The sequence below is a fragment of the Tasmannia lanceolata genome, unplaced genomic scaffold, assembly GCF_043159265.1.
Source record: "Tasmannia lanceolata isolate RefF3 unplaced genomic scaffold, GAP_Taslan_0.1 ptg000020l, whole genome shotgun sequence".
Classification (NCBI taxonomy): domain Eukaryota; kingdom Viridiplantae; phylum Streptophyta; class Magnoliopsida; order Canellales; family Winteraceae; genus Tasmannia; species Tasmannia lanceolata.
In genome coordinates this window covers 14,939,976-14,962,673 of record NW_027518697.1, presented here as the reverse complement: position 1 = coordinate 14,962,673, position 22,698 = coordinate 14,939,976, and the positions used below count along the sequence as shown (strand labels likewise).

Genomic DNA, 22,698 nt, shown 5'->3' with positions numbered 1-22,698 from the left:
TACTGCCTTATGCCTTGATATGGCATATTTGGAGGTGGATAGATGTGAGAATATTTGAAGAGAGGAGGAGGAACGGGTAGATTAGCAAGATCTAAGGTGACACGAAGATAACTTTGGAGATAAAAATTGATCTTGTATCTTGTAGAAGGGAGACCTCCACTCTATCAGGGACATTTTGAGAAATTGCAAGATGGTGATATGGAAAAGAGATTTCAAGTCTAAGGTGACACCAATATGACGCCTTCCTGCACTTGGTTGGGTAAAATTCAACTTTGATGGGAGCTCAAAAGGTAAACTAGGGAGAGCCCGTATAGGAGGAATCTTCCGTGATGACAACGGAGCTACACTATTCTCTTTCTCAGAATAAGTGGGGACATGCAAATCCAATGAGGCAGAGGTGAAGACTCCCCTAAGGGGCTTACAATGGTATACGAAAGCCTACCATTAATCATTGAAGGTGACTCAGGTCTTGGCATGGGCAAGCAACAAGGCGCAAAACTTAGCCAGCACAATTTCAGAAACTAAGGACCTCTGCCAGAAATTTAATCCTGAATTCTCTCACATTTGAAGATCTGCAAACGATGAGGCTGGTCTCTTCGCAAAGGAAGGAGCGGAAAAAAAAAACCCCGCCAAAAGCGAATAGGTGATGAATGGCACCTGGCACAGCCCTTGGAATCATCATTCGCCGACTGCTAAGCGGATATTTGATGACCTGTTGGCACTGTAACAAATGCATTTTATGGATTAATAAGGGTAGAACCCTGGAACCCTGGTAGGGATAACTAGGTGGAGTCAGCCTAGTAAGCTAGCTCAAGGAGTCAACAGCATCCACAGGAAGGGGACATCTTGTCCCGTTCCCTGCTGAAATCATGTTATTATTATGAATAAAATTTCGTTACCTTTTCAAAAAAATTCTAAGGCAAAGGTTCCTAAGGCCAAGACCGCCTTCAGCTTTCGGGAGGCACACTAACTCTCAATCAACAAGATGCTCCAAATTCTTCCCCCTCCTTGCCTTCCCATAGAAAATCTCTTTGAAGTTTCTTAATTTTGTTAGCAATCGACTTCAGAATTTTGATGAAGGTCATAAAAAAACAGGTAGATTAGCAAGATCATCCTAGAACAAAATATTCATAAGACTTCTTCCAATGATTCAACTTTCTCTCAATCCTCTCAGCCATGGGATCCCATAGGGCTTTATTGGGAACCCCAACACCGAGGGGTAGACCAAGGTAAAAAAAAAATTGGAAGACGTTACCATATGGGAGCCCAAAGAAGCAGCCAAAACCACCAAACATTGCTCATTCACATGAATACCTGCAATGCTCTTACCCGCATTCACCTTGAGCGCAAAAACCTCCTTAAAGCACAACAAGATACCACACACATTCTGAATACTAGTAGAGGAAGCATCGTGAAAAAATTAGCATGTCATCCGCAAGCTGAAGGTAGGAAACCTAAGGTCCTCAGACCTTCACCAGCTAGCCTAAAGAGAATAGGGGAAAGAGGATCCCATTGTCCCAGACCTCTCGCAGAAACCTGAGACTTTCTTCTTAATAATAACTGAATAGCTGCAATGAAGAGACACAACCCAAGGTACACGAACCAAGGTTGCCAGAGCGGGAATCGAAACGGGAATCGAAGGCTCCCAGGGAAGAATCCTACTCAAGGTTGCCAGAGCGGGAACCGAAACGGGAATCAAAAGCGGGAATCGAAGGCTCCCAGGGAAGAATCCTGCTTCCTTGCCACAAACTCCATTTATTTCTAAAACTCATCCTTCCCAACAAGTAGAGCACAAAATCCCAATCAACCATATCATAAGCTTTCTCCATGTCAACGTTGCAAATACTTCCACAAACGCCCCTTGGTTTTGAGAGATCAGCTCACCTAATTTTTTATGAAGCCTAGATGAGGGAATTTTTGCGATGATTTTGTACAATCTTCTCAACATACTAACAGGACAAAGCCTTTAAACTCCTCAGCTCCTTCCTGCTTGGGAATGAGCATAACAAAAAGTCGCACAACAATCCTTAACAATCTACTACCTCAAACAAATCGCTGAACATTCTCACAACATCCCTCTTAAACAAATTTCACTTTTCTTGAAAATCGGCGATCGAGAAGCCATCTGGTCTCGAGGCCTTATCAATATTCAACCAAAAGATAGCTTGCCTTATCTCATCTTTCTCAAAAGGGCTTTCCAACCAAGCAGTGATTTCGTTAAACATTGCGTCAAAAACAAGCCCACTGAGATCATTCTCAAAAAAAAAAAAAAAACCCCACTGAGATTAGGTCTACTTCCCTTTGTCCTATAAAGTTTCTGGTAAAAATCAACGATGGCCCCTTCTCTATATCCTATCTATTCTGTAAGAAGCTCCTGTTACTAATAAGAAAACTGATCTGCTTGCGTTGGTTGTGTTTTCACCTGCCATTTTCCATTCTTTGGAAGAAAAAAATCATGTTCTCATCCCCAGCCTAAGGCCAGAGAGCTTTAGATCTTTATCTCCAAGCTATCTCTTTCCATATGGTCACCTCCTTATACTACATTTACTCTCCACAAGAAGCCTCACCTCAATTTTATCTCATCTACCAATTCCATGCAGGAGCCCAGTGATGCAGGACAATACCTAGAATAGGGAAGATCCTACACTCCTAATGGGATAAAGGTTTAGGAAATATTTAGGGCTAAACAGTAGCAAGACGGGGCCAAATTAGCTCAATTTAGGCCAAAAGGGCGTTTTGGTAATTTGGACAGATCTGGAACTTGAAGGAAACTGCTGTCCATATCATAGGTAAAGGTTTAAATAGGTAAAAGAAAAGTAATTCTAGGGTTTAGACTCTGATTTGATGGTAGGACTAAGCTATGGATCTTAAAAAAGGGTTTTCGGGCTTGAAAATGGTGCAAATTTTCAATAAGGCTCAAAAGGAATTTAAAGCTATGGTTCTTGGGTATTTAGGCTAAGGTTTAATCATAAAAACAATCCTTCAAAGTCTCGAAACGAGATCTTGAAGAATGAGAGAGATCTATGGATTTTGGGTTTTTGTATTTTAGGGTCAAGAATAAAGAAAAAAAGAAAATTTGATTTACTAACCTTCTTTGTGCTGATTTCATTGAAGAAATAGAAGATAATAGAGGAGAGGAGATGAGAGAAGATGGTTCCAAACCACCAAGAGGAGAAGAGGAGAAGAAGTCCAAGCCACAATAGCTCTCACAAAAGAAAATCTCAATTCTATTCAATATTCAAAAATCCCTTACATTGCTTTCATAAGATGTATTTATAAGAAAAAGAAACCCTAGAAGATAACCTAAAGTTAAGAACTAATCTCAACCATTCATCTAATCTAAAGCAAAGCTAAATAAAGATAAAATCTTACCAAAAATATTAATCCCGTAATTGACCTATACCCCTTCCTAAAAACACTCATAACTTGCTCAAATCATGTGATCTTGGGTCCATTAGATAGGTAATTGAAAAATCTTTCTAATAATACCAAAAACACACCAAACGGGTGAGATTTGATGACTAAAATTGAAAGTAAATAATAATAAAAAAAAGACGACAATGTTCGTGGCCCATGCTAGAGTCTACGCCATCATTCTCGTCCACGTCTGCGCTTGTAAACCTTGAATCCACGCCCCTTGTTGATGTCCCCATCACCCAGCCTTCCTAACAGCTACACAACTCAATACATTGGTTGTTCACACGTTTTGATCTGTTTTTTTACCTCTTTCAGTTTCCAGGCATAGCAAGACAGAAGTTATCAAAGTCGTGTCCTAGTCCTCGGCCTAAAGCCAAAGAGCTTTAGATCTTTATCTCTGAGCTATCTCTTTCCATTTGGTCAACTCCCTATACTCTTTCACCAGATCCAGCCAAAGAAGCCATTTAATCTCCACAAAAGACCTCTCCTGAATTTTATCCCATCCTTCAATTCCATGCAGGGGCCCAGCCTTCCTAACGGCCACACTACTAAAAAAACATTCGTTGTTCCCACCTTGATCTTTTTTTTCACCTCTTTCAGTTTTCTGACACATTTCAATCCCTCCACCACCCCCAATCTCATTCCACCAAGAATTGAGAAGTTTGGAGAAAACAGGGATTACAAGACAAAAGTCATCAAATATGAACGACCTCGGACAGATAACCTACCCCACACACATCCATGATGATGGAATGGTCAGATGATGTACTGGGAAGTGTGAAACACATTCAGGGATGCCTCACTAAAGTGACTATCCCACTCTTTGAAACGATAAAGAGATCCAGTGAAACACAGTCAGGGACACCCCACTGAAGTGATTGTCCCACTCCTTAGAAACTATAAAGCGATCTAGTCTACTAAGCACTGGCCTTGCCCTTTTGTCAGACCAAGTGGACATACCCACACGTATAGTCCACCAATTCATTATTTTTATTTTTGAACGGCCCCAACAATTCATTCTTATTAGACTCGTTAAATTTCCTCATACTTGTGTTTAATCTGTCCTACCAACTGCTCATGCATAAACCTCGTGGCATTAAAATCACCTATAATCATGGTTTTAAATTTTGACCGAAATCCGAAATTTCAGATTTCGGTCAACACTGAAACCGAAATTGCCAATACTCGAAACGGTACCGGATTTTGGCCGAAATTCCGAAATTTCGTTTTTTTACCGTACTTGTGTTTAATCTGTCTTCCCAACTGCTCATGCATAAACCTCATGGCATTAAAACCACCTCTAATCATGGTTTTAAATTTCGACCGAAATCTGAAATTTCAAAATTACCAATACCCGAAGCGGTACCGGATTTCGGTAGAATTTCCGAAATTTTGTTTTTATAATTTCGTCTTAAATTTCCAGAAAATTCAGCCCAAAAATCTCAATTTTGTTTATTTATATAACATTTACCCAAAATTTCGGCCAAAATTCAGTATTAAATAAAATATTATTTCTTAACGCTGTACCTGATTTCGGCCGAAATTTCGGTTTAGGTGAGGGCCGAAACACATACCGTAACCGAAATTTAAAACCATGCTTCTAATACACTATGGGTATGGCCAACGTAGTCTGACCCATTAAGCTTCTTACAAAAACAACTGTTGCATTCTAGGGTTAGTCGGACAAGAACCGTGGTAAGAATCTAAATGAAACGATCTGACAATCCCCTGAAAAAACTGGAACCAAGAATTGGCCCACCCAAGAATCAACCTTGGAAGCCGCCTCTTGACTCCATACAAGGTTTTAAATCTCGGTTTCGGTTTCGGTTATCAGCGAAACCGAAACGTTTCGGTTTCGGTACGAAATTTCGGACGAAATCTTGTAAAATCATAGAAACGAATGAAATCATATGCAAATGATAGAATTTTAAGATGAAACTTTTGGAAATGCTAGAATAAGCACAAATACACACATAGAAACCATAATTTAAGCATGAAAGTCATCTATGGTAGTTCAACAACATCAAAATTTAGAAACATGAGCTATCGCATATGTTGGAAACAATAAAGTGTATTCTAAAGTCAAAGGAAAGAAGTACAATGAAATAAAGTGTAATGTAAAGAAAGTACAATCACCAACTATCTCTCTAAGGGGCCCCCTCTATGTCAATACCACATTGAATTACGAGGCGGTTCAAATTCATCATCCCTCCTTCTCTCATGATGGGCACGGTGCATCTGCTGACGAATTTGATCTTCAATAAACAAGTAGTATTCCTGCCAGGACATGTTAACCACATGTATTTGTTGGTATTGCTGGACATAATAATCAAAGACATACTGCTCAACTTGCATCAACAGTCCCAAATGTGGGTACATGACATTAGGGCTAGGTATTGTCAATGCTGCTCCATAAGAAGATGATGCCTCGCCATGTGCATGTGCGTATAGGTCATATGGCATCCCATAGCCTTATGACTCAGTCTGTGACTGCATCTGTGTATTAGAGCCATATGGGTACCCATAGCCGTAAGGAGTAGTCGAACCTTGTCGACTCTCAGAAGATGCATCAATCAATCCATAACCATATGGACCAGAATCGGTAGAGTTGGCAATTCCCACACTCCGCGAAATCCCACCTTCCATGCTCATACCGTCGAATGTGTCTGTCAAACTATCAACTCCATAACGTGAATGGGCATCTAGGGAGTCATTTTCTTCATCGGTGGGTTGATACCTCCGTCGTCGTTGGAATACTTGCCCATGCCTTGGCTGTGGTCGTGCACCATGATCTTGGTCTTGTGTAGCATGGTCAAACTCTTGTTCCACTGTGAATGGGCTAAGTGGTCTATAACTCTCACCTTCCACACTTCCCACACTACCCCCTCTACCACCAGAAGTTCCAGCACCTCCCATGTTGCCCCCAGCACCACTAGCATTGCCACCCCCTCTATCATCATCTGATGGCGAATCTGTCGACCAATCATCATCACTATTCCGTATTGGAATGGCAACGGGTTGAGAGAGGCCCTGTGTCTCTGGCAATGTATCCGAATCTATTCCCATCTCTGTAATGATTAGAGGATTCGGTCTACCTCTCGGGGCATCAATCAGCGGCTCTCCAACCTCCCTCACCCACTCATATAGAGGGTCATCCTCATCATTTTCACAGAATATGTCCGTCAGATCAATAAGGTCGGTGTAGTCATCCCGATTATTGCTTGTAGAGACGTGCTTCATCCGCAAACGTGTGTTGTAGTGGACATACACAATGTAATAGGTTGTGCCCCAAAAATCATCTTCATAGGATGATCCTGACCTTCCGATATATTTAGGGACCTCAAAAATATGAAAACATGGAAATATTGGAGGGTCAGGATCATCCTATGGAGATGATTTTTGGGGCACAACCTATTTATGTTGTGTCCCTTACAAATGAATGGTTTGGATCATCTTCTGAAGTGGGCTGTTGAGTACTTTTAGAAAAATAATGGGGCACGTACAACCTATTTAGTATTTACATTGTGGCCCCAAACCACAGATGAAGATAATCTGATGAAGTGGGACGTACAATACTTCTAAAAAAATTATGGGCGTTGATATATTGGCAGTTTGGCACCCATAGGTTGTGCCCCAAAAATCATCTTCATAGGATGATCCTGACCTTCCGATATATTTAGGGACCTCAAAATGAAAACATGTAAATATTGGAGGGTCAGGATCATCCTATGGAGATGATTTTTGGGGCACAACCTATTTATGTTGTGTCCCTTACAAATGAATGGTTTGGATCATCTTATGAAGTGGGCTCTTGAGTACTTTTAGAAAAATAATGGGGCACAACCTCTTTACAATGTGGCCCTAAACCACAGATGAATGGTTCGGATCATCTGATGAAGTGGGCTGTACAATACTTTTAAAAAAATTAAAAATTATGGGCATTGATATATTGGCAGTTTGGCACCCACTATAGGATAATTCACACCCCTTGACCGTGAATTGATGTCAGAAGGTGCTAAAAGTCTGCCAAATGCCCTCCTTTTTTTCCCGTCAATTCCTGCTAAAAGGGTGCGAATTATACCAGAGGGGGGGGGGGGGGCATTACTTTTATCCCAAAAATAATAGCTTTATATGAGTCTTTTATTAAGGGTGCGAATTATACTAGAAGGGGGGGGGGGGGGGGGGGGGCATTACTTTATCCCAAAAATAATAGCTTTATATGCGTCTTTTATTAAGGGTTTTTGCCAATGTTTAAAAACGCGGTTTCGACGCGGAACGCGGGCGAAGAAAATCCTTGTTGACTCGACACGGGCGCGGTCAAGAACACGGTTGACGCGGGTGACACGGCCAAGTCAGATGAGTCGTAATTATTTATAAAAAATTTAGTATGCTTGGAAATGATATATTCACCTCTTTTTTTCTTAGGACAGCCCACTCTAGTGTAAAAGGGTAGTCATAAATACACTAAAGGGGGCTGTCAAAGTAAAAATCAGGGGCAAGTATATCACTTCTCTTCTTTACAGTTAATTTAGAACTTTAGATTTGAGTTACTTTACTAATATTTTCCTACATTTAGTAAGGAGAATATCAAAAGGGGTTGTGCTAATAACAATTCCCTTATGTCTTTATTATTTAACCAGCTGTCGAGTGGTATAGCAGTTACCAAGAAGCTCTCAATCATAGTTGTAAATTCCGTTTCGGTCGCCATTTCGTTTTGGCCACCGAAACGAAATTTCGGTGGGATTTCGGTCATTTCGGTGCATTTCGGTCGAAACTTTTCGTTCACACAAAAAATATATTAAAAAATATGAGAAAAATTCAAAAAAATAAAAAATCAATAGAAAAAGATGAAAAACTAATAAATAGTCCAAAATATGTGTCAGGGTGCGGGTACGACACGACACGGGTACGTGGGTACGTGATTAAGTTCCATATTTCATAACATGAGGTATCAATACATCATTCATTAGAAAAAAAAAGTCTGTTACCAATGTGTTGACCAGTGCCTGACAAGATGAATAATTTTTAGAGACCAAATAATGAGATTTTTTTTACCGGACTTTTGGGATTTAATAATGTTTGGACAAAATAGATTTTATGAATTTTTAAAATTTGAAAAATACCCCACCGTTTGGAAGTTAAGAAAGTTAAAATTTTGACCCGACCATTTTTCTTTGAATTTTGTACTAGAACTGGAGAGTTGACTTTTTTTCCTTTTAGATTTGGGTGTTGAAACTATTTTTAATAAATCCAAAAGGGGGGTATTCTGTTATTTACATGTAAATCTTAAGTAAATGGACAATAAAATAGTAAAGACATTTACTTGTAAATACCGAGTACAGGAAAGTAGAGAAGTACAGGAGAGGAAAGAGAAGCAGCAGGAATCCAGTCAAACTAGCCCTTATGCACGATTCCGGCCGGAATGGAGAATTTCGGAGCCCGTCATCTCCATCTCTTTTTCTAGAAATCTGTAAGATCACAGTAGCTCTTTCGTTTTTTGGAAAAAAAATCAAAATAGCATTAAACAAGACAAAAAAGCATTTTATATTGTTTTATCACCAACCCATCCTCTCCCATCCCCCTCAAGTTAGAGTTCTTTCTTTCTACTTTGAATGAAGAAACCTAAGCATATTTTTAGGTATGATTTTTGCCTGAAATCTCTTTTTTTCCCTTTTTTGATTGCGGGATGGTTGAGTCTAAGGTCACGAATCAGCAAGATTCTCGAAATCACCAAGACTCAGCCAAACTTGGCCAGGCTCAGCCAAACTCGGCCAGGCTTGACGCGGACTCACCGAGTTCTTGACTCCAAAACGCAGCCATTCCATTTCCGCGTCGACTCGGCCGAGTTCCGAGTCGAGTCTCCGAGTTTTGAAACACTGGTTTTTGCTAACCCAAAAAGCAGAGCCCTAGAAAAGTAGAAAGTAGAAACATATCCCATTTACTTTCTTACCATTTACCTCTGCAAATGAAACTCCGGGAAGATGAAGAAGCAAAGCCCTACAAACCGTGGCTTCGGCTCAAGCTCCGTGGCTTCGGCTCAATCTTGCAACCCTCCAGGAAGATGAAGAAGCAAAGCCCTAGAAACATAACCTACTTAAAGCTGCAGGAGCTTGAGGCTGAAGCTTGCTTTGGGTTTGTTGGGAAGATGAAGAAGCTATACTTTAGCTTTGTTGGGAAGATGATGAAAGGCAGATGGAGATGATGTAATTTTATAGGCAAGAAATTACAAATTCACATGCAAGGTTAGGTTAGATTCCCTCAGTCTTCCCCTTTTTTTCACTTTTTTTTGGCACTTTGGTTTTTTTGTCATAATTTCTGCTGAAATGTGACATTTCTTCAGAGATTTTGAAATTTTATGAGGCTTTTTCTATATGGCCCGTGATCTCACTAGATTTCGTTGAAATTTTGACGAAATTTCAAATTAAAAAGGGTTTCTTTTTACTGATTCGGTGTGGAAACGAAATTCAAGCCGAAATTTCCGAATTTTCGGAATTTTCGGTAATTTCACCGAAACGTTTCGGCGAAATTTTGCACTTTTCCGACTCTATGTTCTTTTCGTTTCGTTTTCTAGCGAAACCGAAATATTGGAAATTTAAAACCATGACTCCATATCACAATGATCTTGCCAATTGTACTCCTAGTAGAGAGCATATCCCACCCAGTGTCCTACGCTAGATCTCTTCAACATGCATTCAAATTTAGATTTTGGACAAACATAAAATCCAACCCGCCTTCTCCTCACCACCTCCTTCACCTTAGATAGTCTGTCCTCCAAGCAAAGCCCCCTCGCATTCCACAAAATGGATTCCATTGAACAACAGACTTTTTTCCCTTCCCTCTTCCCTTCACACCACTAAGTTTCACACCCCCTTCTGAACATGCTGCTTCAAATTAACCAATTTGATAGACAGATCCAAACCTCTCTCATGTCTACCTCAAAAACCTTGACACCCACTCCCAAAACTCTTCCTAAACTCAAGAGATCCATGCCCTCTCCCCCACCCACTTCCACCTTAGTATACAAAAAGCTACAGCTAAACCATGAGACCTCACCCAACACTTCTCATAAGCATTGCTTTTTTCCACCCGAATAATTTTTTCCACCTGCCTTCACCATCCATATATAAAGATCACATCGGTACCAGGTGGGAGTTACTTGTGTGGATACCATCACCAAGTCCACCGATCAGATGAATGAACCTCCTACCCTCCACCTCCAAAATAGTTGAGGCAACCCCCTTCTCACTACCCAATGGGAAAAGACAATTGCTTGAGTTCCATCTCAATGGAGACCCAAAGCCAATTCCATCCACCCCTTAACTTATCAAACCGCCCTCGGCAGGGTGGAATGCACGTTTCTCCACCTGTGATCTAGGAGAGACAATTGGCTACTAAATCTGCCCAACATCATAAACAACACAGGAAAAGAGGACAATATGACAAGGTCGGGGTCTGTTCCTTATCAAAGAGAAAAAAAGGTCTTCTTCAAGAGGTCAGGATAGCATCCCTGTAAGCTCCGAAGCTGGGGCCCTCAGACCACCCACCAACGCCTCCGGAGGCCTCACGCTTGGACACTCCCTCAAACTGAACACAAAAATATTGCCGGTTCCAGCCACTCTCCCCGCTGTGATAGGTCTAGACTGTTTGCATTTTCCAATGCCACTTCCTAAACTAGAAGTTAATAAACTTACAACTCGCACACTAACAGTCGCCACTCCTCCAAGCATGGATAGGACTCCTAGGAGTTTTGAGTGTTTTTGCCTCTGGTTTTGCCTTTTCCTCTACCCTAATGTTCCCACTTGTCATCGTTCAACGGCTCCACTGCCTTCCAGTTTTCTGAGCTACACTTCAGCAAAGTAGTGTAATGGGAATGAGAAACAAGAGATACTTTTTCTCGAAAAATGGACGAATGGAAGTATGACTCCATATGAAACATAGAGGTACGACAAAACAACAGATTAATTTAAGAACAAGGTTATTAATTTCAGAACAGGGATAGTTACAAGATGCAAAATTAGGGACAATTGAAAAGAGGTCACTAATGCTGAAAGCAGCTACAAGTTACTTTGCTTTCGATATAAATAGGACTCTGAACTATATAGAACAGGAGTAGAAAATCTGAAATGAACTATGGGAAAAAGCAAATTAAATTACACATTTACAGTCACCACACAAGCACAATAATAATTTCTAACAAAACTAATATAGAATCCTACAACTACCATACAAACACATTAATATGAACATAATTATAAAATTTTACGCGTGACGATGACTAAAATATCAATTGCAGGAGGTCTGAGCCTTCAGCTTCTAAGCTTTAGCCTTCAACGTGCATGAATCAAATGGTGTGTGAAACAAATTATAAATTTTCAACATAACTACCCCTCAACAAAATTGGGGCAACAAACTGTTGGTACAGGGGGAGAAGCGTCAACAAAACAATAATAAATGCCTGGAGATCCAATATGGAAAACAAATTATTTGCACTGAACCACGGACAAAAAGCATGAAATGGGGACATGTTCCACAAAGGACTGCTGAAAATTTTGCCCTGGGAAAATAAAGCAAGATAGTTGAAGGATCCGTGTAGTGGGATGCCAAAATTATAGCTTTTGGTACTTAAAATCAAATCAACAGCACATGATTTCTCTAGAACGTTATTTTAATATAGGGTAAGGCAAGTAACCATCCACAGAAGAGCACTGAAAGGAATGCTTTAAAAAAGAACTATAATAAAATGGAATAAGGGTCATCTGCAGGTTGCATTTACAGTGGTTTCAATTGAAGAAAAAAGGTAAAAGTAAAATACCTCTATACAGATGATGAAGTCCTGAACACTTGATTGGGACTGAAAACCTTGAGCAAGTAGACTTTTCAATAAACCCAATGCATAGAGGATAGAAATCCCCACACCTTGCCACCAAGTCAAGAAGACAATTGATTTAAATGTCAGGAACTTGGCCAATGGTTTTATATGCTCCAATTCATCCTTCGTAGCATTATAGAATTGGACTAGACAGTACAAAGCCCATGACTGACTGAAGTTGAGAACCACTGCCATGTAAGGATACCTACAAAATTTAAATATGCCCAAGCAATCAGTGTATACCTCACCAAAAACTCAAACTTCCCAGACAATCCTTAAGAGGACCTAAAACTTCATAACCTGATTATATATTGGATAGAGAAATTGGCTACAGTAATAGATGAAATAAAAAAGTGTATACTACAGCCCCAGAGATTTTGTCTCCAAATTAAGGATAGAGCAATTGGCTACAGTAATGCAAAAACACAAAATAAAAATTTAAACCTTTCGAAGAAATCCTGTACATATTAAACCACCAGGTGAAGAATAAAACATAGAGAATAATATGTATTCCAACCATATGCAGGCAATCACATGCTTGTGTAGCATGCATGCATGCATATGGTGGAAGCACACATTATGTGTTTATCTATTTACCTATGCACATGATATTCTTACCTTGGATGGTAATGTTGCATTTGAATGCGTGTGTGTGTGTTTCCATGCATACAATTCTGCATGCTCAGCAGAAAACTAACTGAAAAAGGAAAACATTATCCTAGCTATCCTCCACCAGAGGGCAATAACAACCAATGCACACTTACCCGCAAAAACCCATCAAGAAGACGGATGCTAGCAGTTCCACAAACATATTTGACTGCTAAATACTTCCAAATTTTCAAGCATGCCAACCATAATTCCAAATGTATGCATGCCCAAGCACACATACAGGAAATACAGCTGACTTGGACCACCATGTCTTTTATTTACACACAAAAGCATGCTTCTGAAAAATCGCAAGTCCAATCACGATTTTCGAAAGCAGATGCAGCTCCAAAACCAACTGACATGGAGAGGATGGAGGGGATGCATACACTCACACCACACCAAGAGAGTTTGCTTTCAGATCAGGGCATCTCATGAAAACAGCTCTTTCCAATATCCTGAATGCATTTTCAGATTGTGTAATTAAAAAAATTAAGACCGACCCAGAATGATGGACCTTGTTAGAAAAGAGATTAGGGTTAGAAGAGAGGAAGAAGAATAGGAGTAGAGATATGGAGAGTCTCATCATGTATATGATGTATATATCGGCCCCAAATAGGGCAACAGTGTACAATGACTACAATACCCTCTAACATACACCTAATGACTAAACTACCCCAATACAAGTTATTCAACACTCCTCCTCAAGCTGGATTCTATGGAACTCCAGCTTGCTACAGAGGAGCCTACAACAACCAATCAAAAATAACAAAAAAGTACAATAAGCTCATACACACATCCAGCTTGGTATAACACTCCTCAAGCTGGTGTGGTGAATACATAATGAAAGCATAATAAAAAGTAGTATCGGCCATAGTGAACAGCATCGAGATCAACGGCCATCAAAGGAGCAGCTCCCCCTAAAGTAGCACAACGGCGAGAGCAATCAAACAGGGCCTCCTCCTGAATCAGAGCCCGACGAATAAATTTGCTAACTACGAAGGATCGAATAGAGGCGCCTTAGCAGGAAAATAGCAATGATCCGTCGAGCAAAAATGGGTACACCAAAGCTATGCACATGAGCAACGGCGAAGCACCACGAGCGGGAACACCAGCTAAGCAACACAACGCCAATAGAAGAAGATAACCAATGATGGGGAGACCATCGGAGACAAGATTGACGGGGAAACCGTCGACTGGAAAGAATCAACGACGAGAAAACCGTCGTCTGGAGACAAGGTCGACGGCATGAACATCGTCGCCTGAAGATAAGAAGAAGAGGAAGAAGAAGATAACCAACCAACGTTGGGGACACCATCGTCTGGAGAAAAGGTCTACGGCATGAACATTGTCACCTGAAGATAACCCATCAACGATGGGAAAACCATCGTCTGGAGACAGGTCGACGGGGAAACCGTCGCCTGGAGAGAACCGACCAATGATGGGGAAACCATTGTCTAATGACAAGGTCGACAGGGAAACAATCGCCTGAAGATAAAAAGAAGATAATCAACCAACGATGGGGAGACCATCGTCTAGAGACAAGGTCGACAGGGAAACCGTCGCATGAAGAGAACATTGACCAACGACGGAGGAAAGCACGTCGTCCGGGGAAGATAAGGCATATAGCCGGACAATAATGAGTAAAACTACGCCAAGAACACGAAGAGGAAACAACGAACAATGTGAAGAACGACGAAGCAATTAACAATTTGAAGGAAGAAATGACAATGCAAAGAAGAGACAAAACAACCATACAAGGGTGAACAACATCAACTAGTGAAGACGACAAGACATACGAGCAAGAACAACACCAACCAACCCCCAACACTCCCCCTCGGGCAAGACTACAGGAGCCCAGAGATGACAACAAGACAAGAGAAGAAAACACCAAGGCAATAATAACAAGACAACAAGAAAAGAATGCAAGACAACACCAGACAACACTCCCCTTCAAGTTGAAGGCCGAATACCTTCAACTTGCAAAGAAAAAGAAGACTTTCAACGCACAAAACCTCTCTTAGACACTTTATCAAACACTCGGTGTACACTTTTGACATCGACATGAAAGACATTGAAGACAATGGGAAGAAAGAGATGACTACAAGACAACCATAAGGCAACAACACGACAAGGACACAACACATTCCATCCATGGAACTGCATGAGAACAACAAGACAAGGATAACAACACACTCAATCCATGGAACTACATGATGGCTTCAACACTCCCCCTCAAGTTGAGGCCGAAGGCCTTCAACTTGCAATAAAACGAATGACTTCAAGACACCACACCTCTCTCGGACATTTCACCAAATACTTGGTGTGCACTTTGAAGAACAACACAAAAGACATAGAAGACAATGAGAAGAAAGGATTTAGAATATAAAGATTAGGACGGAGGGGAGATGGAGATTCAAAAGAGAAAGAAATAAAGAAAGGATTTAGAATATAAAGAAAGAGATTAAGAAAATAGGAAGAACCCAACAAGTGTATGGATTTAAAAAAGAATAGAGATTTGGGGGTTTGGATGTTGGATAACGGAGGAATAGGAGTAGAGTAGAACCCAAAATGGGTTTATGGGAAAGAGGAAAGAGTTTTTTTTTTTTTTTTTTTTTGTGGATTTACGGCAAAGGGAAGGAGTGGGTTTCATGGAAAACCCAACACGAGGGTTTGTGTGTGAGTTGAGAGATGGAGAGGAGATTTTAGGGATTTTGGGAGAGATTGAGAGAGGGTTTCAGGCGAAAATCCAAAGAGAGATGCGTGGAGAGAGAGAGAGTAGCATGACACACAAAGACGAGAGAGAGAGAGAGAGAGAGAGAGAGAGAGAGAGTGAGAGAGAGGATGGCGTGAGACTTCTTCTTCTCTTCCCTATGGATCTTTGCTTTGATACCATGTTAGCAATGAGATTAGGGTTAGGATTAGAAGAGAGGAAGAAGAAGAGTAGTAGAGATATGGAGAGTCTCCACTAGGGCGCTCTTCATGTATATGATGTACATATAGGCCCCAAATAGGGCAAATTGTGTACAATGACTACAATACCCTCTAACATACACCTAATCACTAAACTACTCGAATACAGGTTATTCAACACACGTAACCTACTAAAGATGAAATCCTCTTTTTAACTAAGGTCTCCAATTTTCGTTCAAATTAGCTAAAGCTAAAGAGTTTTTGCTTAATTAAACAAAACATAATTAAAAATAAAACTATTGAGTTTTGCATATTTCATTGCTATTTTTTCAGCCTAATTCACCCTTGGGAGGAGAAACTCAAATTTGGAGCTTTGGACCATGAAAACCATGGCCACAAGCCCACAACCTTCTACAGCATGGGTATTTTGTTCCTCTACCTGCATGTTCACCCACACAAATGTCCTTGTGACCACCAGTCCACCACGATATACCACCTACTTGTGAACCACAATTCACAATCTTCACAAAAAGCTACCTCACTTCTCACTATCATCATGAATTACAACATTTTATAACCTCTTCCACAAGCCCCAAGGAGGACAAATAAAGTGATTGCAACTTGCATATCTTTGGCTCTTTGGGCAAAATGTTGATCATAAACAATGATCTCTAGAGGCATGGAATCCTGCCATGATACCAACTAACATAGGTGGATGGAGCTCTAGTATCAATGGGTGTAAAGAGGGTAAAAGGAAGCTTGAACTCACATAGCACCGGAGTTTGGCTCACAAATTAAGAGAAGCTTCAAGATCTCATGAAAATCAATGAGATATAGCTTTCAAATATCTCATAAAAAAGGTGAGATGGTGATGTGATCCAGGAACCAACGACTACGCTTTTATTTATCACGTTTTTGGTTAGTCAAGATGTGGGGGATGTCAAGTGGGGATGTCCAGATCAATTTTATGGCCCATTACCCAAGCCCAATACCCATCACTTAACCCTTTAGAATTCTCTTATATCTTATTGGCCAATACTATGGCCCACCTCTTATTCCTATCTACCCTCACGTAAATTCCTTTCCTTTTACCCAATTGGCTAGCCTTTGGGTCCACCACTTAAAAACTAAACCCCCTTTATAAATACCCATTTCCCCATATCTAAACACTAGCTTTGAAGAAAACAACAAAGAGGATCCCTTCCCCAATCGACATCCCTTCTCCCCATATTCTTTCCCTCTCCTTGCACTCCACTTCCCCTCACCTTCCTCCCCTCTTTTCACTCTCGGCTTCCACCACCTCTCTCGCTATCCCTCTTCTTTCCCACATCTTATTCACCTCTCCTCCTCTCCTTCCTCTCACCCCCCGCGGTTGGGATCATAAGTCACCTCCCTTCTACTCCACTCTCTCACCCCCTATGGTTGGGTTCCTAAGCTGCCCCCTTCTACTCCTCTCTCTCACACTCCCCTCGATTGGGTTCATAAACTACTCCTTCTACCCCTCTCTTGACTTGGAATAATCTTTTGTAAACATCTTTCTTTCCCTCTCTCCCGCTTGCTCTCTTCTCCCTCTTGGACATTGCGTGCAATAGATGATCAAGGCATGAAGCCTGGAACACCGTCTTAGGGACTAATTCCATTTCCACTTTACTCTCTATTCCCAATTTTCCCCAAAATCATCTTTTGAAACTTTCCCTATCCTTTTTTCATAGCTAACCCTTTTCCCATTAATTTTTGTGCATGATTTAACTCAATCAGCCCTATCCTGGTCACCCGTAGACCCACACACCCTACCCAAGTCCTTTCATCACCCCCTTATTTCGATATCCTATTAGGATTGTTTGTGCCTAAGGTATTTTATTTCAAATCTGATTTTCTATGATAAATTTGAGTGAGATCTAATTATTATTCATTAGATTGAGGTTTTCTCTTTAGGGAATTATTGTATGGAACATGATTTGGATGAATTTAGTTTCTTTGATGGTTGAACTCTTAAGCTTAGCATTTCTTTGAAAATCCTTGTTGTATATGATAATCTATGATCTGATTTGGGAATGCATGTTATTGTTTATTGAGTTAAAACCATACATTGCTCCAAAATTACTAAAAAGTATTTGCATCAAATGGAAAAGGTAATAACAACCACAAAGGAGAGGATCAAAGCAATAAAAGTGGCTCTTGTGCCCCGATCCAACTCCAAACCTTCATGAAATTCATTAAAGAATGAAAGGATATCACTCTTCACATAATCCCAACAACACTGGAAGAAGGCAAGACAAAACCCCTCAGGACCTGGTGCTCTATCCCTCCCCAAAGAGAAAACCCCTCTCTCTACTTCTTCTTCAGTGAACCAAAGTTCAGGATTCCTTCTCTCTAGAACCCCTCTCCCAATACACTCTAATCCTTTTCAGTGTATCGAAGCAATCTCTAGCTCTTTTTTATTCTCTTCTGCCATGATTTTTTCTGTTTTTATGTTTACGCAGAGTATTTTCTTTCTTCTCCTGTATCTTGACCATCTCGGTCTTTCATTTTAATATATTGGGCTACCATTTTCAAAAAAAAAGAAAGAAAGAAAAAGAAAACCCAAAGGAGAGGATGGGAGATTCTACCCATAAAAGCACTCTCAAAATCAAAAGACTCTTTGTTCACCCCTCTCAAAATGCAATTACATGTTCATCTTACACAATGGAAAAACTAATTGTAGCTCAAACGAATACACCCAATCCTACTACAAAGAGAGATCCTATTTTAATTAAAAGATATTCTATTCTCATACACATTCTTCCTAGCCAATCTCTTAAAATAACCCTAGCATACTTGGATGAACTCCCATTTGAAGAAAATATGAAAATAGTTTTCTGTGTCAATTTTGATGCTTAACTGCAAGCATAAACTCGAGGGCGTGCATACTTGATCGCTAAATACTGCTATATTTTACAAATGCGCCATTCATGTGCATGCAATTGGACACACAGCACAAACGTATAGAGATCCCAAGTACAGAAATAGGGCATAAGTACCCACAATGTTTTTGTGCTTACATATACAAAAGCAGGCTCCTAGAAACCCAAGTCTCATTGTGGTTTGGGTGCACGGTTGTGAGCATAGAAGCAGGGTCTTTGTTCTTTCCTTTCTTTCTTTTTTTCTTTTTTTGGCAAAGCTTGCCCCACATACAACTCAGGTCTAGAAACTACCTAGCCAAGAGGAAGCAAGGGAGTGCGCATATAATAGTGAGCCCAAATGACTACTATATGATTCATATGGAGGTCACAAGTTACACCAATAGAATGTATGTTTTGTTAAAATCAAGTAAAAATGTAGGCTTTGTTCCCTTGATAAAGACCAGCCTTAAGATTTCGGGGATCGAGAGTTCAAGGCATAACCAAAACAGGATCTGCAGTATTGCAATTTCCAGTTTACAATTGTGCATCAGCCATCAACACTTAGATATTGGGCCTCGAGCCAAATTATTCAAGCCACTGGTTGAACTTTTTCCTAGCAATCCAAAAATAGTCCTAGTTTGAGACTCTGGTCTAGTTAGAATTGTGTGAGATCTAAAACTGGACTGATCTGAACCATGATCAGTATGGTTTATATAGTGACGTGGACTTTCTCTGTTTTCATTTTATTTATTTATTTTTGAATGGTACTTTCTCTGTTTCATAATAACGGAAATTGCTGTTGACAGCATAATTTAGTTTGTTTTGGTCGCCAGTGCCAGTGTTTCAAAACGCAGATGCAAATCAAAATGCAGCCAAAGCAAATCCCAGTCGAATCGGCATGACGTGGTCTAGTAACTCAAAGGTAATGACATCCTAGCAAAAGAAAAAAGCCATAAATAATAACCTATAATATAAACTATAAAGAACAACGGCCTATTAACTTTAAATAATATTATTGTTAACAATAATAACACTAGGAGAGAGAAAAAATATTCTGCTGCGATGGTAATAAATTTGGACAAGAACTTACCCACACCCCCATTTAAACTCCCCTTCACAGTATACTCCAAATGCTTGTAATACGACTGCTAAAAGAGCAGTAAAGGTCTTTATTAGCATCTGCGGATAAAACGGAAGTATTTTTTATTTTAGAGAAAAAGGTGAATAGTAGCTGAATTCATTTTGAGAAAGCAAAATTTGGAAAGCAAGGCTTCAAAAATTCTATACATACATATTGGACGATTCCAAACTTGACAACTTGGTAAAACCATTTGCCAAGTCTCCATGGCTTTAAGATGTATTTCATTGGGAAAGGATGCTTTACAACTCCCTTTTCAGAATTATGTTGTAATAGTGGTGTTTTAGAACTTGATCGACCCTGCCTCTTCATAAATTCAATTGTGCTTTCTTCCCCACCTAAACAGAAGCAAAAATTAATCAGTAAATTAAATTACTTACATATCAGAAAACGGAGAAGACAAGATAATAACTATGAATATCCTAATAATAACACAAACAACAATAAGAAAACCATGACTACCTAGAATTTCGATTTCGAACACAAATATAGTTCATGAACAGCAGATAGAATGCATGACAAAGTTCATAAAAGCAAGATAGGGTACACATTAAAGTTTCTAATGAGTGACGAAAAACAGCAGATTGGTGCTCGCGGGTCCCCACCAACTGGATGAACCTAGCCCTCAATAAAAAAGGTGCATTTTAGTGTTTTACCTCAAGATTTTGACCGTTGCCATGAACAGCCCACGATTATACGCTTTGGGTCATCCATCCAGTGGAACACCAGGTGCTCAAGTGGATGATCTCATGGGCTGCGACCAGACCAATGAGTCAATTACCATATACATGTCCCATGTGTAAGCTGAGGCATGCCTTAACAATCGCTCTCAAGTTGTTTGTGCCCTAAAGCACCTATCTGCATGCCTTACCATATACATGTGACATGTGTAAGGATCCAAGCTGGTTTGTGCTCACCTCATTTTTTTTTTGGTGTGCTTATTTGCAGGTAGAGGTGTCAACGAATCCAATTGGGTCCACCTATGTCTGGATCACGATCCAGTTCGGATACTGATCGGAGTGTTCCTTGGATACTACTTTGGTGCCTGGGTCACTATCCATTCTGAATCGAACCATCAAATGAACTGTCCCAGGTCCTACTTACGTTGTACACAGTTGGAACTTTGTAAAAGGTTAGAATGTTTTGTCCACAATTAGTGTCTACACAGTTTGTTCAGTTGAATCAGTCCCTTATTTGTGGCCAATCTAAACTTCTAAACAAGTAAAATAAAGCTTGTAAACAAAGGAATTACCTGAACTGAATACATGCATATAGTGAAAATATTGAAAATTAAAAGGTATAGTGATTAGTGACTTATAAAACGATGATAAAATTAAAGGATAAATGAATCAAGAGAGAGGGAAATAGAGTTAGCCTCTTATTTACAATAATGGGACAATGAGTTTTCTTATTCTACAAATTTTGAATTCCAAAATATACCTTGGTAAAGAACTTCAAAACTTCACCTCACTGAGAGTTTCAAAGTCGAATGTAGGGCTGGCAACGGGGCGGGGCGGGGCCGGATGTTGGGGTCCCCTACCCCTTCCCCTCTGCGGGGAATTCCCCCCCTCCCCTTCCCCTCCCCTCTGCGGGGATGGTGGGGAATCCCTCTCCCCTCCCCGCGGGGAATATCTAATCCCCTTCCCCTCCCCGCATCCTTCGGGGACAAAATCCCCGCCCCGCCCCGCCCAACATCACCCCCTCTTTAGTCATTGATACACTAATGCTGGGTGTCCCTAATCAACTTGATGCAATTTCAATATATAAAAATATTATAAACTAACAATCGATAGGCTAGCTGTTAATTAAATTAGCAAGAGATTGGTATAAGGAGTTTGTCTTCTCTTCTTTATATATTGATTGAAATGCTGGGCAGCAACGAACGTCCAGATTTCACTTGTTTGCAGTGTTTTTTTACTTGAAGATTTAATAAGAGAGGGCAGATCCATATTCGGTATTTGTGTGTGGACGATGGAAGGATGGACCCATTGGACCGACAGTAGCTGTTGTTGGATGATGGGATTTACGCACATTGCTAATTGGATTCGATTCAACTTCAATTTTAGATCAAGTGGTATCATAGCCTGCCACTTAGAGTACCCAACATCCAAACCCCATTTTGGATAATTAATTTTGGGAAATGTTATGAGCACTACTGTATTCTGATGATCGCACTCCTAGCTTTATTAAAAGTAAGGTATGGCCCGCACCATAGGATGATCCAAACCGTCCATTCGATGGTGCACACCCTAAATAGGTTGCGCCCAAAAAATCATTTCCTTAGGTTGATCCTAACCCTCCGATCTGTAGAGGTACTGAATGATCCTATTCCTCTATAGATCGGAGGGTTAGGATCAACCTATGGAAATGATTTTTGGGGCACAACCTATTTAGGGTGTGCCCCATCTAATGGATGGTTTGGATCATCGTATGGTGCGGGCCATACCATACTTTTAATAATAAAATGCAATTTATTTTGGCTACCGATGTTGGCACTACGATTTTTTGATAATTGCATACACTCACTCACTCAACATTATTTCAACATCTGTCAAAAGGTTATTATAGTTCCCAAAATGCTCTCAGAAGCTAATTAAAAGGAAAATACAAGCTAAGTCTATGTTTGGGGGAATCTTGTAGCCGATCCACAGAGTTTCTAGTAGTTTTCCTAAAAAAAAAACATTTAAAAATATACAAAAAAATGGCATTGATTAACGGGGCGAGGCGGGTCGGGGAGGGGACAACTCCATCCCCTTCCCCTTCCCCTCCCCGCATCGGGGAATTTTTAAAATCCCCTTCCCCTTACCCTTCCCCTCTCAAATCGGGGAATCCCC

At 40.3% G+C, this 22,698-nt stretch overlaps 1 protein-coding gene across 4 annotated transcripts in view; it reads right to left on the bottom strand.

Moving 5' to 3' along the window:
* Window positions 1–22,698, bottom strand: part of LOC143854560 (protein LAZ1-like) — a 33,028-nt gene that overhangs the window by 1,987 nt on the left and 8,343 nt on the right. For all 4 annotated transcript variants that reach the window (XM_077364588.1, XM_077364591.1, XM_077364589.1 and 1 more), the window contains exons 5-7: window positions 20,018–20,202; window positions 19,817–19,905; window positions 12,230–12,491 (exon numbers count right to left, since the gene is read on the bottom strand). In XM_077364588.1, coding sequence (XP_077220703.1) covers window positions 12,230–12,491; window positions 19,817–19,905; window positions 20,018–20,202 — 536 coding nt within the window. The remainder of the gene's footprint in view (window positions 1–12,229; window positions 12,492–19,816; window positions 19,906–20,017; window positions 20,203–22,698) is intronic.